Below are 26,564 nucleotides of genomic sequence, written 5' to 3'. Positions count from 1 at the left end.
TGGTATTGTTAGTATAGCAGTTTTCTTTGTGACTCAAAAGTCAGTCTTTTTCATTGATTCAGTAGAAGAAATAATCTCTGGGCTAAGTACGAGTATGACTGGTTAATAAAATGATTCACACTAACAGCATAAACACATAGTTATTAAGAACAGCCACACCCCTTGCTTGATTGCTAATGAGTACCAACTCATTTAAACTCTCTGTTACTAGAAAAATTGTTTTATTCAATGCTTAATACTTTTCATAGGTAATACATACAAACTATGAACTCCAGTATAAATATTGAGAAGGAAAGTGGTGGAAGTGTAACTGACTTGAAAATCACTATCTGAATTTTCATTTTAATTAATATTCTCGTGTACTTTCTATTAATATTTGTGTTGAAGTTGTTTAAATTTACAGAGAGAAATACATAACAAGCTATTTTCTTTCTAATTACTAAAAGCAAAGGAATTTACTTTTTATGTCACAATCAGTATTGATTTCTGCTTGAATCATATCATCTTTGTAATGCTTGAAAGTGAAACTTCTAGCTTACGTTTGGTTTCTTTGCTGAAAACAAACATGGCTTTCTGTTAGAAGTAAAAAATAAAAATTAATATGACATGGCCATTTAACAGATTATCTGTCCTGAAGTGCTTATCAAGGCTTTCTCTGTAACCAGTGGAGGGAGAATGATCTCCAAAGCACTACTCATACTATCTATTTTAGGCTGCAGTCTCACATTCCCATTCATGTAAACAGTATCAACACTAAAAGCAGCAGCCCTGCCGTGATGCCTTTTCCAGCCATTGCCCTGCTCACTAGCTGGTCATTGGGTGAACATTTGTTCACCAAAACCAAAACAAAACAACTCACACTCTTTTTTTTCTTTTAACCCGGATAAAAGTGGAAATTAAATTAAACAGACAACTCTGAAAAACTGCACCATGAAGCACTTGAATGTGTATTTTTTTAAGCATGTTTTGAACAGAGATGCACAACAAGAGCTGAATAAATATTTTATTTGCAAGGTATTAGCTAGGATATTATATTCTGAGTCATGTATTACTCGTTTGTCTCTTTGATGCATCCACAGAGAAGTGCTGGAAGGAACAGTGGTTCTGTATATACACTAGCAATTTTACATATGCATTGAATGCCACTGTTTCCCCATAGTGCTCAGTGCACATATATGTACATGACCAGAGGTATCACATACAACTTTTTAGGTTAAAAAAAATAGGAGTAGAGCATTTTGTTTTAGTTAAGTTCCCCCTTAAGAAGGTGGTGGTAGCTCTGAGAGGAAGATTTTTGTGGGTAAGGATTGAATAACTCAGTAACTTAATTACTTGCTTTTATGGCTATATTGGTGGGTTACACAACCTTAAGTGTAAAGTGAGGTTGTATGAGTGAGAATTTCATATGCTGAAACAAGTTAAAATTACCATGTTTTTGACAGAAATTACCCAGGTGCTGAACATTACAGAAAACTGAGTGGCGCCTAAGGTATCTAAAGCACACATAAACAAGATTACTCCTTAGCTTTGTTTTAGCAGCAGCAGAAGAAATATCAGGCAGATCTGAGTTTCATTAATTGTTGGATCTCAGTGTTTCACTATCAAGTTTATGTGTTCTTTTTGTTTTATAAAAACACCACACAAAATTAGATTCCATGTTCATGCAAATGCTGCATTTCTAGTCTATGAAGGAGAGATTAAACAAGTTCTAAAAACATTTCCTACTTAGATAGTCTATGTGTTTTCAAAAGGAATGTTGCAGACACTGATGTCTGAGGAAAAAGAAAAAGCATCATTTCTCTGTAATTCAGTTTCTCTGTGTCACTTATGTGGAAATTTGGGCTGCACATAGTGTAGATCATCTAATCAGTGTTTCATTGCAGAGAGAGCAGCTCTGCCAATGCCTGTGTGGTCTGTGCAGTGTTGTTGGTATGTGAAGTGCAGTGGAAACCAAATGCAGCCTGTTCATATACATGCGTCTCTCTTTGTGAAGTGTAAATACAGAGGAAGAACGTTATGCTTCAGTTGTCTTTACCTTAGTGAATGTAATCCAGAATTGAAACCTCAAACACTGTAAATACATCAAAAAGTGTCTGAGAAAACAGCAGTGTGCTGCTATGTCCCCCCCATAAATGGTGCTGCTTTCTCTGTCTGTCTGTATAGTCTTCAGCTCCCAAACCAGCTCTCAGTTTCTGGCAAGCAGGGAAAATGTATTTCAAATATATTGCTCTGAAGTATGAATGACAGACTCACAAAATGTTAGGGGCTGGAAGGGACCTCGAAAGATCATCTGGTCCAACCCCCCTGCCAGAGCAGGATCACCCAGAGCATGTCACACAGGAATGTGTCCAGGTGGGTTTTGAATGTCTCCAGAAGAGACACCACAACCTCTCTGGGCAGCCTGTTCCAGTGTTCAGTTTCACCCTGACGGTGAAAAAGGTGCCATGTTTAGTCTGTATTTTGTGAAAGTTGATTTGTAACCACTGTGCTACATATGGTGGGAGCAGGCAGCCTACACTTATGAGTTGAGACCTACAGGTACATCTGTGAGCACAAATCTTCACCAGGCTCTCCATAAGCATAGCTAGTGGACTCCTGAGATTTGAGCTTGGGTATTTTAAGTTCTTGTGCTATATAGCTGAATTTGTTAAAAATAAAAAATAAAATCACAGCCATCTCTTCCATTTTTACTTTCAGTATGACCAAGTGATGTATTCATGGAGAGCTTTCCAGCAGAGAGGGACCTGGGACTTTTGATTGACAGCCAGCTAAACATGAGCCAGCAGTGTGCCCAGGTGGCAAGAAGGCCAACAGCATCCTGGCCTGCATCAGAAATAGTGTGACCAGCAGAACCAGGGAGGTGATCCTGCCCCTCTACTCGGCCTTGGTGAGGCTGCACCTTGAGCACTGGGTGCAGTTTTGGGTGCGGCAGGATAGGAAGGACATCGAGGTGCTGGAGAGGGTGCAGAGAAGGGCAACTAGGCTGATTAGGGGTCTGGAGAACAGGTCTTATGAGGAGAGGCTGAGGGAGCTGGGCCTGTCCAGCCTGGAGAAGAGGAGGCTGAGGGGAGGCCTCGTTGCTCTCTACCACTACCTGAGAGGAGGTTGTGGTGAGGTGGGTATTGGCCTCTTCTCCCTGATGACCAATGAGTGATAGGACAAGAGGAATTGGGGTCAAGCTGTGCCAGGGGAGGTTCAGATTGGATACTAGGAAAAGTTTCTTCACAGGAAGAGTGGTGAGGCATTGGAACAGGCTGCCTAGGGGGGTGGTTGAGGCAACATCCCTGGAGGTGTTAAAAAAATAGGTAGATGTCATGTTTCGGGAGGTGGTTTTGTGATTAGGGGTTGTATGGCAGACAGTTGGACTGGATGATCTTGAAGGTCTTTTCCAACCTTGATGATTCTAGGGTTCTATGATTCGCATACTAAAAAAATATTAAAAGAAGTGTGTGGGCCTCTCTAAAACTGCCGTCATACCCTTAGTCTGGAGCAAAAGGCATAATTTCTTACCAGAGGCAGGAAAAACAATATAAAACTCTAGTTTTTTGGTTGCTTTCCTTCAATATTATGTATTATTACTTAAGGTTTGTCCCTGAATCTGGGACATTTTTATACACCTGTAGGTAACATTTGAAATTAATGGCAGTCTTTTATTTGAGCTTAATGGGACCTGGTCTATTTTATCAGATTTCAGTTATGAGAGAGCTGTACATGCAAGGGAGTGTTAAGATCTCTCTCCATGGATGAGCTGCTCAGCAGTCTGCTGCTGCCAGCAGACTGCTGCTTCCCTTCCTGTGATGGAGGGTGGAGGCATCTAACACAGACAGAGATAATTGATCCAACCAAGATTACAGTGTTTGCCTCTAAAATTAACATCTACCTACACTTGTCACACTGTTGTATTCTATAAATGGCAGCTATTTCCTATATGTTTTTTATTTTAGTCCTTTTCAGAGATACTTGCTGTAGTGTTTTTTCAGTGTTTTCCATTTCATGAGTTCAGGTTGCTGAAAATGCAGTTCCATCTGAGTCCAGAAGACTGAGATTTTTTTTAAAAAATACTCGTGTCAACATCCCACCTGAAGCAACCTTCCTTTCTTCCTTCCTTGGCCAGCTTTGGTTTTTGGGCCACAGCACAGCTGCACTCATGTAAACTATTTTCTGCATCTCCGTAGACCACGGTTGCTTTCAAGAGGACTCCTTGGAGTCAGAGGCAGCTATTTGGGCCATATGTATTAAGCAGGGACAGGGCTTGGCTTCGTTTTGTGTCTTGCACAGCACCAAGCGAAAGAGTTGTAAACTGTGACAGCTGTAGGTGGAAAGTTCACCATCTGATCCCTTAGAAGTGCCAGCTACTTTTATATCTGTTTTGCTCCCACGGTGATTGCAGCTTCTTCCACACCCCTTAGATCAAAACAAACCTTTTCTTTGAGTTTTAAGGTGTGTTAGGAAGCACATGTGTTAGATGTAGGTTTTTAATAGAAAGACATGCTGAATGCTGGCTAGGCTGAGATTTTTTTTTTATTATTTTAAGTTTTAGGTGTGAATTGCTCATAGGCTGACAGACTTTGGTGCTTCTATAACCTCTCCTGTGTATTGGTATTGCAAGTGGTTTAGAGGTGGATTAGGGTACTACTTTTGTTTAGCAAAAGGTGGTGGCAAGATTTGGTTGTCACGTAGTAGTGGCATGAGTTATAGGAGCTTCTGCAGTTTGTTGCTGTGAAGGAGAGAGACTCTGGAAGGGCATGTGCCAGGTTTCCCTGCCTATCATTCCTGTCATTGCAACGTGGCTCAGGTGGGGTGTGCAACAGATGGCTGTGTGGCTCCTGGATGCTGTGAGGCCTGTGAGAACTACTTGAGTCCTCACCTCCAGCTGTGCTGACCCCTTGGGCTGTCTCTGTGGTGTCTGAGAGATGGTCAGGGTTTTAGGATGGGTAACAAGAATAAGGTAAATGAAAAGAGTAGTATGGTGATATTTCAGTGCTGCTAAATTTGAAAACATCAGACTACTGTTTATCTGCAGTGCCGAATATGTTTAAAATTGTTGGTTCACATTGTTCTGATTAGTACTTTGTGTACTAGATACAGATGAGCATGGAAACACACACAAACAATCTACAAATCTGTTACAGATTATCGTCTATTTTTCTCTATTTTTTTCCCCCTTTGCTGTTTGACAAGAGTGCACCTGCACTAGCAGTGTGCACATGTGCATTTACCTAATTCTGTTGACAGTGTCTTGTTTCTGAAGGTCAGCATGTTTATGTATTCATTGATTGTGTGACAATGCTGAGGTTTGTTTAAGGATGATAATGACCCACCTGTGTGCTGAAGATAGTTTTCCTTTGCTTTCCAAGTGATGTAGCAATAATTGAAAACATGCTTTACTAAAGCTTTTAGAAGTTGATTTTTAAAAAAATGTAATTTCGCTAGATTTCCTAGAATCTTCTGTGCTGATGTCAAGGAAGTTTCTACTGCCATTTTATAAATGGAGAAAATACTGACCTATAAATGGGGTAATATCGAGCAGCAGTTCAGTTGCTTCTGTACCCTTCAGACAGGCCGTCTCATTCAATGAGATTTGGAATTTAACAATGCAGATTATCAGGGCAAACCTCTTTTAATCAGACAGACCTTCATTTTATGTAGTAGGGATTAGCACAGTTAAAAGTATACTGGAAGGTTGTTACAGCCCCCTATCTGATTAAGGCTGGGTTGCTGGTTTAGGGGATTTTGCTTTGTCTCCAAGCCTTATTCTCACCCATCTGAAAGCGTATTTGCTTTACTTCTCCTGGCTGGCTACATAATAGCAGTAAGGGATTGTATTACACCTCCCAATCTGTCCATATGGAGGACTGGGCAAGAGCATAACAAACCAGTATTGCTTCAACTTGCTGTCTCCAAAGTAAGGCTAATCAGCTCTTGTCGAAAACAGCAGTTGGGAATTGCTGTATCTCTCTTATGTTTTTAACTTCTTTGTGCCAGATGCTTCAGCACACACAGTGCCAGGAAAAGATTTGCACTCCCTGTGTTAGGAATGTCACTTTTGCACAAAGACATTTCAATATTGTTTCCCCCTGATACGGTAATGAGTTTGTTGTAGTCAACTCCAAGCATCATGCTTTCTGTCTCTAGGCTGGAGTTTAACTTACTTTGTTTTTCCAGCATCTTTCACATGTTGGGACAGTTTTTCACAGGTCATTACTAAAGAACTTTAGTTATCTTTTCTGTCTCATGTCCTGTGCCTTAATAACTTCTTAGTTTAGCTGTCATCCTTCTGGCTGAAAAGAAACAGGATAGGATTTCATCCTGCCCTGCCAATGTTGTTTTATAGTCTTTATGAATATCTAGCCACATACACTTCACAGGTTTTCATATAAGTAAAAACTTGGGGGCCATTCTTCAGCAATTCTCTTCAAAGTAAGAACGTTCTCTCTACATGTGTGTGCTTTCCTGTGAAAGCTGATGGCATTTTACTTTAAGCATGGAAAACAACCCTTGTGGATTTCCAGACTGCACAGTCTGATCAGTGATGGAAGTATTCTTCAAAAAGCCACTGGGGATTTATTACTCCCGATTTACAGCTGGAGAAAATAGGGAGATTATTTGGTGGCAGTACTTTCAGTCTTGTTGAGAACACAGATTTGGTTTGAGAAATGAGAGGTTCTGAGCCTTGTCCTCCTTTTTATTTGTGCACACCTTACCAAAGTTGAAATAGGCAGATTAAATCTTGCAGCTGAACAGAGATGATTTAAGGCTTTTTGGTTTGTGTTATATACCTGTCCTATTCAGAGATGTGAGAAATAATTGCAAAATATGTAGTTTACATTCAAGGGTTTTGCTAAACTGTGTTTCTGCAACTATGGATGTTGTGATGCAAAATACATGGTTTCTTCTGCAGGATGCAGTGGATATTATTGCACCAGGTTAATACTTGATATCTGTAGATATCATTGTAAAACTACAGGGAAATAACTTCCTTGCTCAGTGCCTCATTATATCCTCAGTAAAATGGGAAGAATTGTAACTAGTACCTGTGCTATGTATTCTGAGACCTATGAAAGACTTGAAGAAATTGCAGAGGATGTGCATGATGTGGCTGTGATGAGGAGGTTGTTAGTAGAGAGTTAAAATGGAAATTTGCTGTGAAACCAATGGAGTTAGTAAATGTTGACAAAGATAATTTGCACTTTAGAAGACTCGTTGTGTTTGTATAAATATGTGTATGCACATATGGAATACATGCAACTTGAGTGTATAAACCAATGTGTGGTTTTCCCAATTTCAGGTAGTTTTAAAGCTTCAACACCTTATGCCTCAGCATACTAGTGGTATTCACTGGCACTGTTTGAAAATGAGGTAACAGATTTCATTCTCTGCCTGTTTAAGCCGTCCTTGGAATTTTGACAGTTTGGAAGACTCATTTGTAGTGTAGAATATCACTTGAACAGGTTCTCCTGTGGAGTTTTGGTTTCTACAGAAGCAGAGAGGAATCAGGTTGGGCAGATGAGCATCCACCCAGTGTTATACAGAACTGCTGTGCTTGTCTTCTAAATTATTACTTGGCCCTCAGTCCTTTTTGCTGGCCAGCATAGGATTCATATATATTAGCTTGGATCACAGACTCACACAGAAGTTTGTTCTTTCTACATTTCATTTATTATTACTTACTTTTTATGCAATTGTGGCATGCACAAGCCAACAAGACTTAGACCATGTTGTGGAAGATGTAAAATACAGTAAATGGCAGCATCTGCCTCTTAAGAGTTTTTACCCTAAAAGAACCCCCAAATCCTGCAAACATGCTGCATTTATGTAAATTACTCTGATACCAGGCAGGAACTTAAGTCTTCTGTTGCTCTGTGTATCATATAATTTACTACAAAACTATATACTTCTACTCCATCAGAAATTTACTCTATGATTCTATGCATTTAGTTTCCTTTAGAGCAAAACAAAAATATTAGATTAGGGTAAACAAGTTCTCAGCAAAAGCTTGAGAAAGAATGTAGGATTGGAGAATATCTTTAGGCATACAAAACAGTAAGAAGTTTGAAAGTCGTATGTCTGCAAAGAGAAGAGTTAATTTGAGGGCTGGCCGCTAGTAAGGGCTGGCCGCCCTTATTGTAAGTTTATAATTTCTAAGACATTAAAAGTTCCTATCAGCTGTGTTATTAAAATACCTTAATCAATGAAATTTAAATGCTACTGCTTTAAAATAATTTTTCCTTAAGTTTGCTCATGATAATCAAGAATTATATTTTTTCAGAAAGTGTTTGCAATGACAACCACAAAAGAGTCGTGGATGCTTGAATTTACAATATATTAAGCATGAAACAGAGGGTACTACAGCTGGCAGCTTTGTCTTACAGCATACAAAGTATAGGTTTCTCTTCTTGGAGGCAAGTAAAGACAGGGTACCTGGAGAAACCACAAAAGGGAGAGGAATTCAGTTAGCCTTGTCAGGAAGCTGTAACTAGAAAAATACATCCATGAAACAATGAGTTCCAAGTCAATTCAGTTATCTGCTGATTGCACGTGATTCCAGCTCTTCACTTCTCCATGTGCACTGACTCATAGATGTCCTAAGAAGTCTGCTAAAAAAAATTCTGGGGTGTAATATCTGTAAACAGGGAGGTCCTCTGTATTTGAGGGAAAGATCATTTTATGTTGTTTACTCCAAGTTAATATTTGGTGTTGGTCTAGAAGTAAATTATACTGGGTAAAGGTTAACATTGCACAATTGAATCTCATGTATATACACAGTTTAGGCTGTATCTGTTCTGTTCTCACCAGTGCAGTTCATCGTAGTTTGATTATTGTGGTTATCTCAAGATGAGTGCTGTAACTGTAGCTGTTGGGTTTTGGTATGTGATGTATGAATTTCACATTTTTTCTCATTCTGTTGGACTCATGAGCATCTAATATATTGATTGGTACACCTCCAGGTTCATGCTATAGTATGTATGCTATAGGAATTATTTTAGAACTGCAAGTTTCAATTAATTGAAAGGAGTCTCTTTAGGGGTACAAATGGATGTGGAAGTCTAGCAGAGACAAGCCCAAGCAGTGTTCATGTTAGTTTTGGAGTGATTTTTTTGGTAGAAGATTACTGTGCTACTACTTGTCTTAGTGTGTACATGGTAACTTCAAGGGGAAGAAAAGTTCTTTGGAGTAAAGGGGGAAATAGTATAAGTTTTGAGGGTTTAAGAACAACATAAAACTTAAATTGTGTGTTATTTTAAATAATTTGAAAAATAATGGTTTTATGCTGACACATTTTCTAGTTTCACACTAACCCTTAAAGGCTTTTGTGCTTTGTGTGCAGGTATATGTCTCGAGTCCATGGTATGCATCCAAAAGAAACCACACGTCAGCTGAGTTTAGCAGTCAAGGATGGTCTTATTGTTGAAACCCTGACGGTGGGGTGTAAAGGGTCAAAAGCTGGTATTGAACAAGAAGGATATTGGTTGCCAGGAGATGAGATTGTGAGTATAACATCTTTGAGAAAATAAATCATGACTTCTGGTATCTTAGCATGAAACTTCTTTTAATTTCTATTTGAAGTTACTTATAGATACTATGTTGGTGCTTGTGAAGAGGGAAGTAATGCACTCTTAAACTTTTTTAACCTTTCTATTCCATAGAAGCTCTTTCTTCTTGAATTCTGAGCTTTCTGCTGTGAAACACTGGCAAAGTCCTTTGTTCAGTCAACCCTTTTATGTAGTCTTCACTTCTAGAGTTGTACAGGAAGACAATAAATATAATTGGTATTACTTGAAATCCTCAGACATCCTCAAATCCTCAAGAAAATATCTTTAAAAAAAAAAAAAAAAGAAGGAAAACAATAGTTTTTTATTAATCTTGCTTTAATCTGAAGAAGGAAGAACTCCTCTCTTTCAGAAGTACAAGAAGTTGTACATTTATTTATATACAAATACACAAGAAAAGATTTGTGAACAACAGGACAGTCAGTTAGGAAGGATTCTCATAGCAAATTAATTGCAGGTATCCAGCTGTAGTCCCACTGAATGTGTAAAATAAATATTTAAATAGAGTTAAACAGGTTGAAAGTTGTACTAAGGAATGAAAAGAATGCTTTCTCTATTTCTCCATAGTTGTGATGGAGCACATCCAGAAAGTCCCATACTCCAGGAAAAAGCTTGCACAATTGCTTTGCCTTGTTCAGAAGCCCAGTCTCTGTACTAACAAGACCACAATTTCATAGTTAAACAAATAAATAAATAAATAACTGGGCAAAGCTTTAAAATACTTTAAGTAGGAACTGTTGCTTTGGAATATACATTGCATGAAATTCTGGTAAAATGGACAGCATTGTCTCAGACACAGATCATAATTTAAATTTGGAGGAAAACCAAAAAAACTCTATAAGAAAATAAATTCTAAAAACCTATGAAATACTCATTGCATTATTGCAACCATTGATAAGGTCATGAAGTTGAAACAGCTGGCTTATTTTTGTTTTGAAGTGAGAGAAATAGAAAATGGAACCGGTTTCCATAATAGAAAGCATTATGGTTGAAATTATGGCAGTTACACTAATTTAAAGTATTGAAATAGATATTCAATGTACATTATGACACTGTTAAGATTTTCATTCTAATTTCATTAGAAACTCTCAATGAAGCTTTTAAATGGTATGTACTTTTGGTTTTGCTATTCTCCCTGGGAGTAACCATTCCATAATCCCAATTTAGCTCTTTTAGCTATTTCTTCTGTCAGTTTTGTCTGTTTAGAGGTGATGTTAACATGAAGTCTGAGATATGTCGATATCACAGGTTTTCAGATTCCACAAGATATTCAGTTTGCTTCCTCTATTGCTAAGAAAAAAACAAAAACCGGACAAAAAAACCAAACCCTCACAAATAGTCATTTTCTTCAACAGTCGTTGAAAAAAATGTTCCTGGTACTTATTAGCAACGTTTGTCTAACAAAGCTTGTACGATAACCAGCACGTAAATTCCCAGTGAGTCATTGGAATTATGTAATTATTTTATCTGAGAATGAAAAGATTTGTCTTTGACTTGACTGAAGATGCTGCTTAAGTCACATTATGAATAGCCCTTCAGTTAGGAGTATTAACTGTGTTTTCAGCATGATTGCTAATCACTGAAGCATTGTGCTGTGTCCATATGTCTGATGGCCATCAGTTGTTCAGGACACCAGTGCCCACTTGACTTAACAGTTTTATGCAAAAATAGGAATCAGCTCTGATCCAGTCCATGTTTCAACACTACTCAACCTCTGGATTCTTGATCCTACTGCTGAATCAAAATGCTGTAGACACATGAAGCTAAACACATTGACTTGGTATAAAGTAACTCTCTCTGTTCTTTTATTTAAAATAATAATAATAATTAATTAGTTAGAAAGTGTCATTGTCATCACTCAACATCTGATCAAGTATTTGCTATTCTCCAACAACTGGTGCAAACCCATGAAGTTTGGTGTGTTCTCTACACTGGACACACTGGATAGTTTTACAGAGGCTTTGTCTGCACTTGAGCAAGATGCAGTTTGTAGTTCTTTGTAATTCAGTACTGCTCAGATCAACCATGAGCTCAAGTTACATTTCAGTGAGGACAAACCATAGGAGTGTTTTCAGGGAACCCACTTGTAGGAGACACAACTCTATAAAATAGGGCTGTTAATGCTGGAACAGAGATCTCATCAAACTCTAGCACTTGCAGACAGACCCTTGACCAAATTGTCCAACATGGTTTGACTGATACTACAGGAACTTGGAAAGCTCATAATGTGAAAGATAAAGACTTGAGAACTGATCAATCACCTATTGGCATCAGTACAAAAATTACGTTGGCTTTAAGCTTTTTTTCTGACACCACAGTTTGAAGTCAATAAGGGCCGGCTGTTTCAAGGAGTTAGCAAAGGGACACATTCCAGTCATCCCTCCCCCATTTTCTACTTGAGTATTTGCTTGCTGTTTCTAAATATTCTTCAAGTTTTGGATCTAAACCTTAGCATTTAAAATCCATATTCAAGTAAATAAATTACTGGCCCGGGCTGCGGAACTGGTAAGCACCTGTATCTGGTACTTACATAGGTACCTGACTAGAGGCTGCCACAAGGCCTGAAAGTACTGGTTTTAATGATGATTGTGGAATGATTGCTAAATGGTAACAATAATTAAAAGCATACAGATTATGAAAACACAGCTCTATTTGGAAAAGATTCATTAGAAAATCTGTGGTGTTTGCTTATGTTTTTACAGACAATTTCCCCGTCCAGTCAGTTGACATAATTATAGATCTATGCTGTAAGGGCACAATCTCTAGTAGGGTTACTCTTAGCCTTCAGAGGAATATAAGTTATTTTTTATTATATATATATATGTGTATATATATATAATATATATATTATATTATTATTATTATTATTTATTATGTTTTCTATCATTGTTCTAGCAGTATCTTAAAGCTGAGGGGGGAAGCAAAATCTCATAGATTTAGAGATCTCATGAAAAAGAACAAGCTGAGGTTCGAACACAAAACAGTTTGAGGGTGTCAGGAGGAGGCCCTTCCAAAAGGGACAACTCATGTGAAAATGAATATTCTGAAAAACTGGAAAAAAGAATTAACAGATTTAAAAGAGCCTAAAATTGTTCTCTTTTTCTCTCAGATATATGTGGGAGAAATACTTTTACATAAATTACTAAATTTAAAATATGGAGTCAGTAGCCAAATGTACTATATTCCAACTGATATTTATGGTTTGGTATCTATACAAAACCTTTGCTGCAAATATTATACCTCCAGGGCTTGTGCAGATACTCATTTGGTTTGCTCATTTGCCATCTATATAGATGTTTTGCAGATTTTCGAAATGTGTTCTCATCTTACGGAATTTCTCATCTTGCAGATGATTAATGCATTTGACAAAATAAATGAAAGAAGAAATTATTTTCCATTGTTATCCAGGATTTTAGTTAGGAATTTTGCATTTTCACTGCTTGTCGATGCCATTATTATGCAATTCAACAAAATCTCTGCAGCTTCTTGCCTTGCAAGGGAAATGACAGACCTGAAATCTGGTAATGGAAGTTTATTTTTCTCTTCTGAAAGCCTGGGTTTTATTTCTCACATATCTTGTGGAACTTTGAAGTTTTATTTATTATTGAAGTAAAATAAATTATCTCCTTACTCTTTGGGTGTAGAAAAAAAATATGCAACTCAGTGCTTATACCTATGTTTTCAATGCAGTGGACAAAATAGAAAGGAAATGTAGTTCTTGAAGAAAAGAACCATTAATCTCCTTACCTATTCATTTCTGTATTCAATTATGCCATGCTTTCATTTGCTTTTACCTGTGTAAAATAGTGGTCAGTCTAATCCCAATGAAAGAAATTAAGTTAAAGCACCTATGTCATAGCTTTTTTGGGGGGTTAGGTACAGTTCTTAGAGTTAGTCTTACTCCTTTACATATTTTGTGATTTTTCTACAGACAGTGTGCATGGAACTGTTTTGAGCATTTAATGTGCTAATTCTTCTCCTCATGATTAAAGTCATAAAACTACACTGACCAAGAGAGAGGCATTGTGACTGTATTATTTCAATTTACATGTGTTCATAAAGCCAAAGAGTATTGTGCTCTTCTAAAATGGAGATGTGTCAGTAACGTGGGTTCATTGTTGGCATCTGAATGCAACATATCGTATAGCACTGCAGTGGTTTAAAGTTGGTTTGTAGGGGCCAAATTCTCTAATGAGATGTGAAGAGTGAGGCTTTCCACTTTGTTAAGGCACTTGGAGCTCTCTCTTCACTGACAAGATGCATACAAGGTGATTATGTTTTCAAGAAGTCACTCTTTTTCAGAGTTCCGTTTTGTAATTATTTCATTGATTGCTTACAGAAAGACCCAACAACTCCAGTTAAACTGGCTGTTTAAGTCTGACTTTGGGGGTTTAAAGTAATTTTCCTGTGCATTTGTCCTCTCCATATCTAAATTATTGCCAGTAGTTCTCCTTTTTTTCCCTCTAAAGAATTTTTAGTTTAGTGCAGAACTGGAGGGAGGGAGGGAGAAGTTTGCGTTCCTGTTTTCAGTAAATATTAGAAACAGAATATTAATTTTCCCCGTACATCCATAAAAACAACTTGCTAACTGATACTGGGGAATTTCTCATATTTTTTATCTAGAAAGTACTGGTCCTTGCTCAAAGTGACTCCAGATACTTTCAAGTCTCAAGACTACCTAAATAATCCATCTCTTCCCTGCTTCTGCTTTTTCATCATTTTAACCTGTGTTGTAACCCACTGAGAGCACTGTGAGTTTTGAAGGTAATTTTGTTAACCCCAGTGACCTTAGGCACACAACCAGTGATTATTGTGATTTGATGTGTTGCAGCTGCAATTTTGCTACGATCAGTCTATGAGAAAAGGAGTATTTTGGCTGTTACGTTTGTATTCATCTTAATTGCTTTAGATTGAGCAAAGGCTGGGTTTCTCACTTGCCATGCTTAATTGCTTTTGTAATTATATTGATTTTCCCGTGCTAGGTCAGTATTGGTAGCCAGAAGCTGTGTTTTGAACTGGCTATGTCATCTTGAGTCTCTATAAATATAAAGATAATTGTAAAAACCTTTGGAGTGGTCACTGTGAGGGTTTGAATCTTTACGTAAAATACATAAAATACACTTTAAATTAAAAACAAAACCAACCAAAACAAAGAAAAACCCCAAACCCCCTACAACAAACAAAACCCTAACAGTAACTTGCACAGCTACCGATTCTTGCTAGCAAGCTAGGGGCTTCTAACTGACTAGGTTGAGGAATGGTTTTAATGTGCATCCCATTCATTTCAGTTAAGAGCAGAAGGATAATATGAAACAGCAATACTGACAGCCAGTGCCTTTGTCATGAAAGCTCTTACAACTAGAGAACACAGAGAGGGAGAACTTGTCACACCAAATGAAGAAAAATTTCCTTTGGTGTTAAAAAAATTCTCCATTTGGCTTATCCATCCATCTTGCCTTTAACCTGACATCCTGTGTGAATTCACTGATCCAAAGCTAAAGTTAGCCCAAACCATGACAGTTACTATTTCTCACATATTGTAGCAATTTGAGGATTTCCCAGGCTGTAATGTTCCAGAGAGATTCCTAATTATTGTCCAAGTACCAGTGTTCTTTGCATTTGGTGACTCACTGATGCAAAGAGTTAATGAATGATTCTGTGGCAGAAAAAGTTCAGACTGGCTTCCATCTCTTATTCCACACCTCAGGGAAAGTATAAGGAAACCTGGAGGGCCAGGCCACGTAATGGTCTGGTCACATGAGAGCACTCAAGGGAAAAAAGCTTCTGGAATTCTTTGAATATTTCTTTGCTTTCCATCTTTCTATTCTCTGAGGTCCCATAAGTCAGAGCCAAGAGATGTCCACTCTATCAATCCACCATATGCTAAAAGCAAAAGATTTTTCTTTAAAATTATTATTAAAAAAGTGTAGTACTGTAAAATTCTGCTTATTATTTAACCAATAATAGTATCTAATGGTGTAATATCCTGCTGTGGATTTTGTGAAAATTCAGAAAAGCAAATATTTTCATATTGTCAAACCAGAGCATAAACTATTGTCTTTGAGAAGCAAATTAGAATTCTGAACTCCCACCTCATGGGTAATAAATTCTTGCTGTTATAAAGCCAAGACCCTCTTTTATCTTTGCATTAAGACTGTTAGCATGCAGCTCATGAGAATGGCCTCACTACTGTTCCAGTGGCTCTTCCTGTCTCTACATGGGTTAAGAATAATGAACAATTCTCTACATTCCTTTTACAAGCTTGTTCTTGTCTTCCCATCTGTTTGGGAGTATTTTTTCACTCTCCTCTCCTCATCCTTTTTTTTCATCCACTAAAAAAGTAGCTCACACTGTTTGGAGGATCTTCATATTACTAAAGATAACACTGATAGAGTCCATCTTATTGCATACCTAAGAGATAATGCTTCTTTAAACTGGTAAAGCTTCTTCAGCTGCCTCTCCCAGCTTTACCAACTTGGCTTTTAAAAATTCAGTCAATGTAATGCTTTGTTCTTCTTTGAGGCTTTCACTCCCTGCTCTGGAGTTGAGATATCAATGATGTTGTTCACAGATTTCCCAAAATTTATTTTTCAGATAGAAAGGATGTTTTGAATAATTATTATTTACTTACGAATTTCAGCAAACTAGTCAAACTAGTTTGTATAAAGCTTCCATCATGGGACTTAGATTGTGCTAGTGGTCTAGATGACATACGTGAGTCCATCTTGAGTTTGTTCTGAAAATATGCATCTTGGTTTTTTCCACCTCTTCTGTGCCAACTGTGCTTTCAAATGCTCTGCATTTCCAGCAACCGTTTTGAATCTTTTCTTGTTATGTCATGCTGGTCACTGAATGACATCACTGAAGCTAATGGGCTTATTAACATTCACACTTCATTCACAATACATGCAGCCACCATGCCTTTTTGTCACTGACAGCGGGAACAATACCAGCCACGCCTACAGCACAAGGGACGTGGACAAGAAGCTGAAGATGTAAGCAAAGTGTGTAGGAGGTTCTGCCATTGGTTCAGATAAAATGTTTCTCTGCGTGCAGAAACATCAACCTAGAAGAACACTGCAAAATTCCATGGAGAAGAAAAGGCCAGAAAAGCAATGTAAAAATATTTTAAGAAAGAAAAGGGGAGGGAGACCCCTTTTATGCACAGTTCTTCTAAGAAGGAGACTTGGAACTACGAGCAAGGAGATGGTTTCTGGTCTGGCTTCATCCTCTTTCTAGGGGAACAAAATCTTCACGTACATAATGTGGAAATAAAAGACATTGCATCTAATAAATACTTCACTCCATCACTGATTTATCTCCCTGATGGAAACAGCCTACAAACCTCCTCTTGGCTCAACCTGTGTAAAAAATGATGATGTTAATAGCAGAAGCAAATCCAGTTTCTGAAGAGATGAGTTACTATTAGCTTTGAAAAAAAAAAAAAAAAAGCAGCTTTCATTTGAAACTATTTTCTACTTCTAATATCCGGGAGGAGAATATTTGTCTCACCTCAGATAATATAAACTACTGCTACCCAAACGTGATCTTGGGAGGGAAGCTGAGATTTATTCTTTGCTTCAGGAACACAGCTCATAGGATGAGAAGAGTGACAGGGGGCTTAGCAGTCATTTTGGCTGCTGATGTGCTACTACACTTCCTGAAAAAGCTTCACTTCTTTGTTAGCTCTGGAGCTAGAGAATGGCTCTATATTTGAAGCTCATCACCCTGAAGTGTTCTACCAGTGCAAGGTAGGAGAGGCAATAAACATCTACCTGTCCTGGCCGGCATCCAGAGAAGACTTTGGTGGTTTCTGCCAGAAACAAAAGACTTCTCAGACAACCTGGTAATCAATTACTTAGACAAATCTAGGCTTGCAGGTTAAACTCAAGGAAATAAAGCCAAAAGTTTTCTGAGAGGTTGTGGAATTCACTGCAGAACCTGAGTCTTCTTGCATCACTGCAGCAGAAGAGGAAGCAGTTATCAGTGAAGAAAATTAAAATGGATTATCACAAACCTTGAAATATGTCTGTATTTAATATGCACTGTGGATAAGGAGGTTTTGGTCTGTCTCCTGACTGATGGTTTTGTTTAGAATAAAGAGAATTTTAAAAATGAGAGAAATTAAAAATAATGTAGAAAACCCCCAGTTAATTGGCAAGATTATTAAAATCTTGGCCATAAGAAATGAACAAACAAACAAACAAATAAAAGTACATGAAATTAAGCAAGTTGCCTAAGTATTTGTGAGGACATAAACTGACAATGATTCAGTTTATAGAAATCCATTTTCAAGGTGAAGCCCAGGTCATCAAATGAAAGGATCTATAAAGGTAACTGATTTGCAATGGGCAGATTATCCTGCCTGTAAAAGCACACATCGTTGTAGCTACCTGCTGTGCTAGTTTTCTAGAAAAGGAAGGGGAAGATACATTGAAGCAATTTCATAAAGGAATTCTATCCACTGAAGTCTTTGTGGCTTTGAAGGAGAGATATATGCTTGTTTATTTGCTGACTGCTTTTGATGAGCAAAACAGTAGGGAAAAAATAGATGCAAAATAGGAGGCAATGTATCTACTACATATGTATATAAAAGGAAACTACTGGGAAGAAAATAAGCTTATTTTGATGCTGAATTTAATGCATTACTCTAACATTAAATGTAAAACATGGGATGATCCAAGAAACTTTATCATTGTCAAGCAATCATCCTGATAAAGTATGAATCCTGTACAGCAATGATAAAAGGGAAATACTTTATTAAACAGCTAGCTCACTGTTTATGAACTGCAAAGATGGAGAAGTCCTCTGAGCCAACAGAGAATTAATTGTGTCTTCCCTGGTTCAGAGTCTAACCTACCATTCTGATGAAAAGATAAAAATAGATTTAGTGGCCTACTGAATTCAGGTTTGTAGGAGGATTCATGTTCAGTAAGGAAGAAATGGAGCCAGGGATGTTGTGGCATGAAGAGAAAGAAGGCTGACCCATAGGGCAGGAGGATGACTGCCCTCTCAGCAGGCTAGGACCTGGGGTGAAAAACATATAGTGTTCCCACTCTATTTGAAAAGATACTGGCAATGGTGTTCCATAACACGTTATGGTTTTTTGACACAGGTAGTATTTGATGCATGCTAGTGTCTGAGTGAAAACCAAGGCATCTGCCAGAGAGCAATGATAAGCTGAATACCTTACTAGCTGCTGTACCCATCAAGATGCAGCCTGGTTAAAAAAGAGGCCAGTGTGCACGTACAAGGTGTACATGCTAGTCTTGTTATGGATAAAAGAGCAATAAAACTTCAATCTGGTGAACAAGCACATTCTGTAAAACTCCTCTTATTGCAGAGCAGTCACCTGTAAGTTCAACAGTATGGCAAAAGAAGAGAATAGATGGGCAAGGGGAGCTGCACAGTTTAGCAATTCCATATTTCTTAAGGGTTCTTGCAACTGCTCTTGTCTGAGCCTATTTCAGCATGCCTTTTGTATGGGGCACAGATTCTCATATTTACACTTTGAAATAATTATTGGTGACTGGACTAATAATTTAGGTGTGCAGTAGCTGTTTACAGCAAATCTAGAAGTAAGAAGCATTTCCTTCAGATTTGGTACTGGAGGACAGGAGTGCACATAGGTAGTGTGTCCCCTCAGTGGTTCCTTATATTAATGAGTCATAAATACAGCAAAATGCCCTGCAAAGTTTTAGCAATTAGCCATAATAAAGCTCATGTCTAATCAAGAAAGCTTGGATGGGAACAGATGCTGCATGAATAAGACAGAAAGGAACTGAATGATTAAGGATGGAGAATGTGTTTAGAAAGAAATAGTTGCTGCTTTGTTTAATGTAAATGGGGGTATAGGTTCCTGTGACATACTCTTAAGTAGAGGGACCTCTTAAGTAGAGGGCTCCTATACCAGAGAAGAGTTACAGTATGGTAGATACACCCCTGCAAGAATGCAGTATCCCCCCTTGGTATTGTAATAAAGGCTTTATATTTACAGCAGAAAGTTATGAAAACATGAAAGGTTATTAAAGATTATTATGAAAGGTTAAGTACAGAAGATAGGAATTACTTCCCAGCAGCAGATGATGACGGATGCATGTTGCCATTTCCTTCCATTTATCTGTCTTCTTTATATGGACTGGTAGGCAATTTCGTTGTGTTTTAGTGAAGAGTTGGTGAAAGCCAACAAAGAAACCTTAACAGCAGAGTCCAAGTTTTAAAAGCTTCTCTCTTAGCTGGGAAAGCTGAAAGAATGCTGATGTTATAACTGATAGAAGTGGTGAGAAGAAAATCACAGAATCACAGAATCTTAGGGGTTGGAAAGGATCTCAAAAGTTCATCTAGTCCAACCCCTCTGCCAGAGCAAGATCACCCAGAGCACATCACATAGGAACGTGTCCACATGGGTTTTTAATGTCTCCAGAGAAGGAGACTCCACAAGCTCTCTGGGCACCCTGTCCCAGGGCTCTGTCACTCTCACAGTAAAGACATTTTTCTGATATTTACATGGAACCTCCTATGCTTCAGTTTGCACTCATTGCCCCTTGTCCTATCACTGGTCATCACTGAAAAAAGCCTGGCTCTGTCTTCCTGACACTGCCCTTAACATATTTATAAACAGTGATGAGGTCACCCCTCAGTCTCCTCTTCCCCAAGCTAAAGAGACCCAGCTCCCTCAGCCTTTCCTCATAAGGGAGATGTTCCACTCCCTTCATCATCTTTGTGGCTCTGTGCTGGACTCTTTCAAGCAGTTCCTTCTTGAACTGTGGGGCCCAGAACTGGACACAATATTCCAGATGTGGCCTCACCAAGGCAGAATAGAGGGGGAGGAGAATCTCTCTTGACCTACTGACCGCACCCTTTCTAATACACCCCAGGATGCCATTGGCCTTCTTGGCCACAAGGGCACATTGCTGGCTCATGGTCATCCTCCTGTCTACCAGGACCCCCAGGTCCCTTTCTCCTACACTGCTCTCCAGCAGGTCATCCTCCAAACTGTACTGGTACATAGGGTTGTTCTTTCCCAGATGCAAGACTCCGCACTTGCCCTTGTTGAATTTCATCATGTTTCTCCCTGCCCATCTCTCCAGCCTGTCCGGGTCTCTCTGAATGGCAGCACAGCCTTCTGGTGTGTCAGCCACTCCTCCCAGTTTAATGTCATCAGCAAACTTGCTGAGGGCACACTCTGTTCCCTCATCCAGGTCCTTGATGAAAATATTGAACAGCACTGGTCCCATTACCGACCCTTGAGGGACTCACTAGTCACAAACCTCCAACTAGATTCTGTCCCATTGACCACAACTCTCTCACTTCTTCTTTTCAACCAGTTAATGATCCACCTCACCACCTGATCATCAAGACCCCACTTCCTCATCTTATCTACGAGGATGCTGTGGGAGAAAGTGTCAAATGCTTTACTGAAATCAAGATAAACCACATCTACCGCTCTACCATCATCTATCCACCTAGTAATTTCTTCATAAAAGTCTATAAGGTTGGTCAAACATGACTTCCCCTTGGTAAAACCATCTTGATTGCTCTTAATGACCCCCATGTCCTTGATATGCCTAGAGATAGTGCCAGGAACAAGTTGTTCCATCACCTTTCCAGGGATGGAGTCCTCCAGTCCTCAGGCACCTCTCCTGTTGCCCATGACTTACCAAAGATGATAGAGAGTGGCCTAGCTCTGCTTAGCTCTGACCTCTGCCAGCTCCCTCAGCACCCCTGGGTGCATTCCATCCGGACCCATCGATTTATGGATGTCCAGATTGCTTAACTGATCCCTAACCCAATCCTCATCTACCAAAGCAAACTCCTCCTTTATCCCGACTCCTTCTGGGGCTTTAGGGATCTGGGGCTCATGGGGAGAGTCTGCAGGAGTAAAGACAGAGGCAAAGAAGACATTCAGTACCTCTGCCTTCTTTATATTCTCTGTCACCAGGGCACCCACCTCATTCAGCAGTGGGCCTATATTGCCTCTAGTGTTAGCTCTATCTGCAGTGTATTTGAAGAAGCCCTTTCTATTGTCCTTGACCTCACTTGCAAGATTAAGTTCCAAGGAGGCCTTAGCTTTCCTTATTGCCTCCCTACATCCTCTGACAACAGTCCTATAGTCCTCCCAAGTGACCAGCCCCTCCTTCCATGTTCCATAAATTCTCTTTTTCCATTTGAGTTTGCCCAGCAGTTCCTTGTTTAACCATGTGGGTCTCCTGGCTCCCTTACTTGATTTCGTACCCATTGGGATGCTCTGATCCTGAGCTTGGGAGAAGTATTCCTTGAATGTTGACCAAGTATCTTGAGCCCCCTTCCACCTAGTACCCTTTCCCATGAGACTTCCTTTAACAATTGATTGAAGAGGCCAAAGTTGGCCCTGCGGAAGTCCAGGGTTGTGGTCTTGCTAGGTATTCTGTTTCTCCCTGTTTCTGAACTCATTCATTGTGATCCTTTTCATTTTTCTAAAGAATTGTGAAATAGTCAGTAAAAGATTATACTAAAGTTTTTGGTTGGTGATTTGAAAATGTTTTGAAATAAATGTAGTATGCAAATGCTACTATTTTTAAAGTTTATATTTTGTAAATGACTTCTTTCTGCTGACATGGACCTTGAGCCATTTGAGATCCCACCAGTGTGACAGCCCAAAAGTGTTGTTACAATACAAAGTAGGTGGAATCTACTGTGTATCTGTTAATACTCTTCCTTTAGACTAAATGTGAAAAACTATTTTAAGTTCTTTATCTGCTAGTCAGCCATAGGGACTGTTAAAGCTCAGACACAACACAGGGCTGACCATGAGTTGCACAGAGGTGGTTCTGACTAAAAATCTGGTATCTGGAAGGAGACCTGTGTGCCTTAGTGTGGATGGGAGGTAGAGAGAAACACCACAGCAGCACATAGGTAAGCAGCAGAGAAACTTTAAACGGAACACCTGGGAGAAAAAAAGAAAGTGCAAAGAGTGCTATGGGATAAGTGCCACACAGGAAAGGCTGGGAACCATGAGCTCCATGGATGCTTGCCTTCATTTGCGTCATATTGAATTTAGGACAACAGAACTGTATGTATATTATTCATAAATAAACATGATTGTGCCAAAGAAGTAACTGACTTATAATTGTTTTTCCCATCTATGTGATGTGACCCTTTTTTTTTTGTAGCTTGCTGGTTGGGTCCAAAGGATATCCATAATTTGGATGGTTTGGGAAAACTAGTGCAAGAGTGTGAAACCAGCAAATCCCTGTAAAGGGGAGTTTCATGAATAGAGTTTTGCCTTTTTTTCCCCCTCCCTTTTCCTCTCTCCACCTGATAGTAGAATGACTTAATACCGAGTATCTGGGCTACCATTAAGGGACTTGGAGAAAACAGATTAACAGGTAAGAAATGAGCTCTGTTAATGGAATATGCATTATACAAAGGCAAAGTGGTCCTTTTACACAAAGTCTAAGAAAGGAGATGATATTGTTTTCATGTGCTATACTTATATATAATTTCCAGGAAAACAAAAATTCACTAATCGTTTCTACATTTATTTTTTTTAAACAATAATTACAGGCTTGCTAAGGTATGGAAGTGACCTAATAGTTACAACTGTGACCTCTAAGTTATTGTTAATTTTACTGTCAGTCTGTGCTTCACATCTCCTTCTTAATGGTATGCTAATTGTACAGCAGGATGTCACATTCTCCAACATACAGATTCCCTATTTCAATTACAGCTAAGTAAATCTCCATTACTAATGAGTAAGCATTTCTTTTCCACGTACATTTGCATTATAATGGACATTTTCTTTATGCACTAAATTTGTTCTTTCCTTGACAACAACTATATATTTCATTCTACTGTAAAGGCTATGACATGATGATTCATTCCTTTCTGTTGGGTTTATCTGTATTTAAATTGTCAAATGTTCTGGATAGCCTGACATTTTCTGTCCATGTTATTTTTCTGTACTTCCAGAGTAAATTTATATGTTTGCTTTTAGACAACCTACTTAAGACAAATCACAAAAAAAGTAAGCTTACATGTCGGTCATAAATTAAGCTGTGTTTTCAAAATTGTTGCATTGTTTCTTTCATGTTACTGAGAAGTCTCAATGATTTATGTCAGTGCAAAGTGACCTTTATGATATAATGTTTGATTTGAATCTAAAGAACAAGTGACCACAGGTGACCCCTATCACGGCAAGATCCCACTCTGCTTAACAGAGCATAGCTCTTTGGCTATTAAATACAATCTCCTAAACAGACATTTGCTGCCCTGCCGAGGCATGTATCTACAAGTGCAACGGGCAGCTGAGTAGCATGAAGGGGGAAGGCCTCCTGTTACCTCTGAGCTATGCAGCTTTGCTGCCAAATCCGCTCCCTCCTGGGGGCTGTGGCCAGTCCCTGGGTGCCGCTGAACTGCTGAACTTGGGCAGCCGGTGCTGCCGGCAGAGGATTCCCTTCGTCTGCCTGCACCCTGACCCAGGAGGCTTTCCCTGCCCTGCATCAGGAAACTAGGATATTGGCAAATTGAGTCCCTTCCTCTGAGATCCTTTGCTCTGCATGGCCCCAGGAAAATGTATCAGCTTTTATACACAAATAAGGACTGTGAGTTTTAATGATAAAGTGATAGGTTAATCTTTGATAATATGCAGCAAAGAAGGTGTTGCTTTGTGGTGGGACCATTTCCTGTGCAGTGAATTATGTTACAGGGATCTTTGTTAGATGCTCGAAGAGGGTTTATGTGTCAAAGAGAGTGCATTAATTAACAATCATTAATTCTTGACAATTTTTAAGCTGGCCTGGTGGTGGGTGTGTATGTGGGGAAGAAGATGGGTGTTGGGTTCTTTTAATGGTATAAGTACATAGGATATTGCAAAGAAACAAAATCTGGTGAAAGCATTAGATAGCGTTCCAGAAATGCAGGAGGAAATGTATGCAACCAGATGTTAGAAGTAACAGATTGATTTCCTGGTCACTGTGCATGAATTCTTTCTAGCCTTGTGTATATCCTGATAATCAGATGGCTTACAGTATAGATACAAAGTTTGTTTTGTTTTTATTTTGAAAGGCCTACGGTATGCAGCCTTTTTCCCAGACAGCAGCAAAAAACAAGGTGAACAATTTTTGCACTATGTGGTTTTGAATTCTGTCATATTTTCTATTACGTTTCTGTCTTCCATTAGGATAGCTTAGTTTACTATATTAACCACCACCATCATCCATATCACTTCCAATTCTAAGTTTAGTCTACATTATGTATGTATGTAGTTTGATGATTTTTTTCTCTCTCTTGGGGGCTGGAAGTGGTTACTCACGTTACAGTTCAAGATGTTGTTGCAATGGTTGCCCTTTAATCAGTGCTTTTCGGAGTGGCTGATGACACCTGGTGGTGTATTTTGTACATGCAGACTTAACCGTGTTTGCAGCCGGCGGAGAATTTTCAGCTGTCCTACCCCGAGCACTGAAAGGCAGAGTTTGAGCTATTTAAATGACTCTTATCTCCTACATGAAAAAAAAAAAAAAGAAATGTGTTGGGAGCACATTCGCCTCCCGTTCAAACTGATGTAAATCAAGTGAAGCAATAACGTTTCTTTGCTGTTGGAGCAAAATTAATGCTTCTGACCTTGCTATTGAGGTCAATAGGGTAGTTGTTCACAAGGGCTATGTACCTTTTTTTTTTTCTTTATTAACTTTTCAAATATATTGCATAAACGAATGTTTTATATGTATTTATGCACTAAATATACTGCATTAAACTTAAAATCTTTTATGTGAAGAAAACTGAGTGATTATATTGAGAAATAATGACGTTTGCAAAACTTTACGGTGTGAATACTGAAGGAAGCTTCTTCTGTTGTTTTATTTAATGTTATGATCTCTGGCTTGAGTGTATGATTTTTATTGCCAGCAAGGATATTTCTGGATGCTTACGAAATTCCACATCTCTTTGCCAGCATATTTCCTAACAATGGAATATCTGGGATATATCAGTAACTAGTATGACTAAAATTTAAGAATTCTGGAATCCTGATTCTGCGGTGAAATTCCTCAGTAGCCAGGACCTATTGAGGTCTTCTCAGTTTGATTTTTACCTTCATGGATCTTTAATCAAAACTGATTATTTCTGTCACTTAATTGGCCCTTTACTGCCATCTGATTATTTTTGTTTGTTTCATAAAGAAGAAAATTATTGCAATTAATATGAAAGAAATATAAAGCAATACTTTACCCTGATTTTTCTCAGTCTACAGGCCAATCAAGTACATCAACAATGCAGTATCTTTAGTTGTTTCTAAAATATCATAGAGGGCTCCTAAGGTGCATTGCCACTGGACTTTGCAGAAGGGGAAAGATTTGGTGAAAACAGAGTGTGTTCTTTATAGCCAAATTTGGTGGTATTATTATGCCATTCTGAGAGATTTAGAATTGGCAAGTAAAATTAATTGAGGAGAAACATTAGAAGAGTGAAGTTAACACTGTTAATCTGAACAACAATGGAGGGCAAAGTTCTGAGTTAAAAAATAATTGGCTAAGGGTTATTTGGGGGTTTTTCCTGCTAAACTTATGCCCCTGCAGTCCAACATTCATGGTATAAAAGCTTCAGTGTAGGCAATCTGGGTTGAGGCTCTCCCTAAAAAACTTACATTCACGGGGTCTCTGGTCAGATAAATTATGTACACAACCTGCCTGCTCTTCAGCATAAGGGACTAGAAGTGCCACTTCTGTGTAGCACTTCTTACACTGCTCCACTGGAGGAGACCTCTCACACAAGGGACTTAAATGACTGTAGTTCCCAGGCACAGGAGAGTAAGAACTGGATAAATGCCAGTTCTGGCAGTTGGTGGGAATTACTAAACCCACCTTTACAACATGACATTAAAAATAGGTTGATCAGATTTTTATCAAGATAATTTGTAAGAGCATAATAGTGATTTTTTCAGAGATCCAAACCCATTGAAAAGTGACATTTGACATGAAAAGGCATAGGGAGTTTTATCTGATATATGACAGCTTTTTTTGTCTTCTAAGTGTAGGG

At 38.7% G+C, this 26,564-nt stretch overlaps 1 protein-coding gene across 2 annotated transcripts in view; it reads left to right on the top strand.

Annotated features, from left to right (window-relative positions):
• ZMYND11 (zinc finger, MYND-type containing 11) overlaps positions 1-26,564 on the top strand; it is a 65,832-nt gene that overhangs the window by 8,995 nt on the left and 30,273 nt on the right. For both annotated transcript variants that reach the window (XM_010007006.1, XM_010007005.1), the window contains exon 2: positions 9,329-9,488. In XM_010007006.1, the coding sequence (XP_010005308.1) occupies positions 9,329-9,488 (160 nt within the window). The remainder of the gene's footprint in view (positions 1-9,328; positions 9,489-26,564) is intronic.

The sequence above is a fragment of the Chaetura pelagica genome, unplaced genomic scaffold (assembly GCF_000747805.2).
Source record: "Chaetura pelagica isolate M959 unplaced genomic scaffold, ChaPel_1.0 scaffold17, whole genome shotgun sequence".
Lineage (NCBI taxonomy): Eukaryota > Metazoa > Chordata > Aves > Apodiformes > Apodidae > Chaetura > Chaetura pelagica.
Note: the sequence above shows the minus strand (reverse complement) of the source record. Positions and strands in the feature narration are given on the sequence as shown.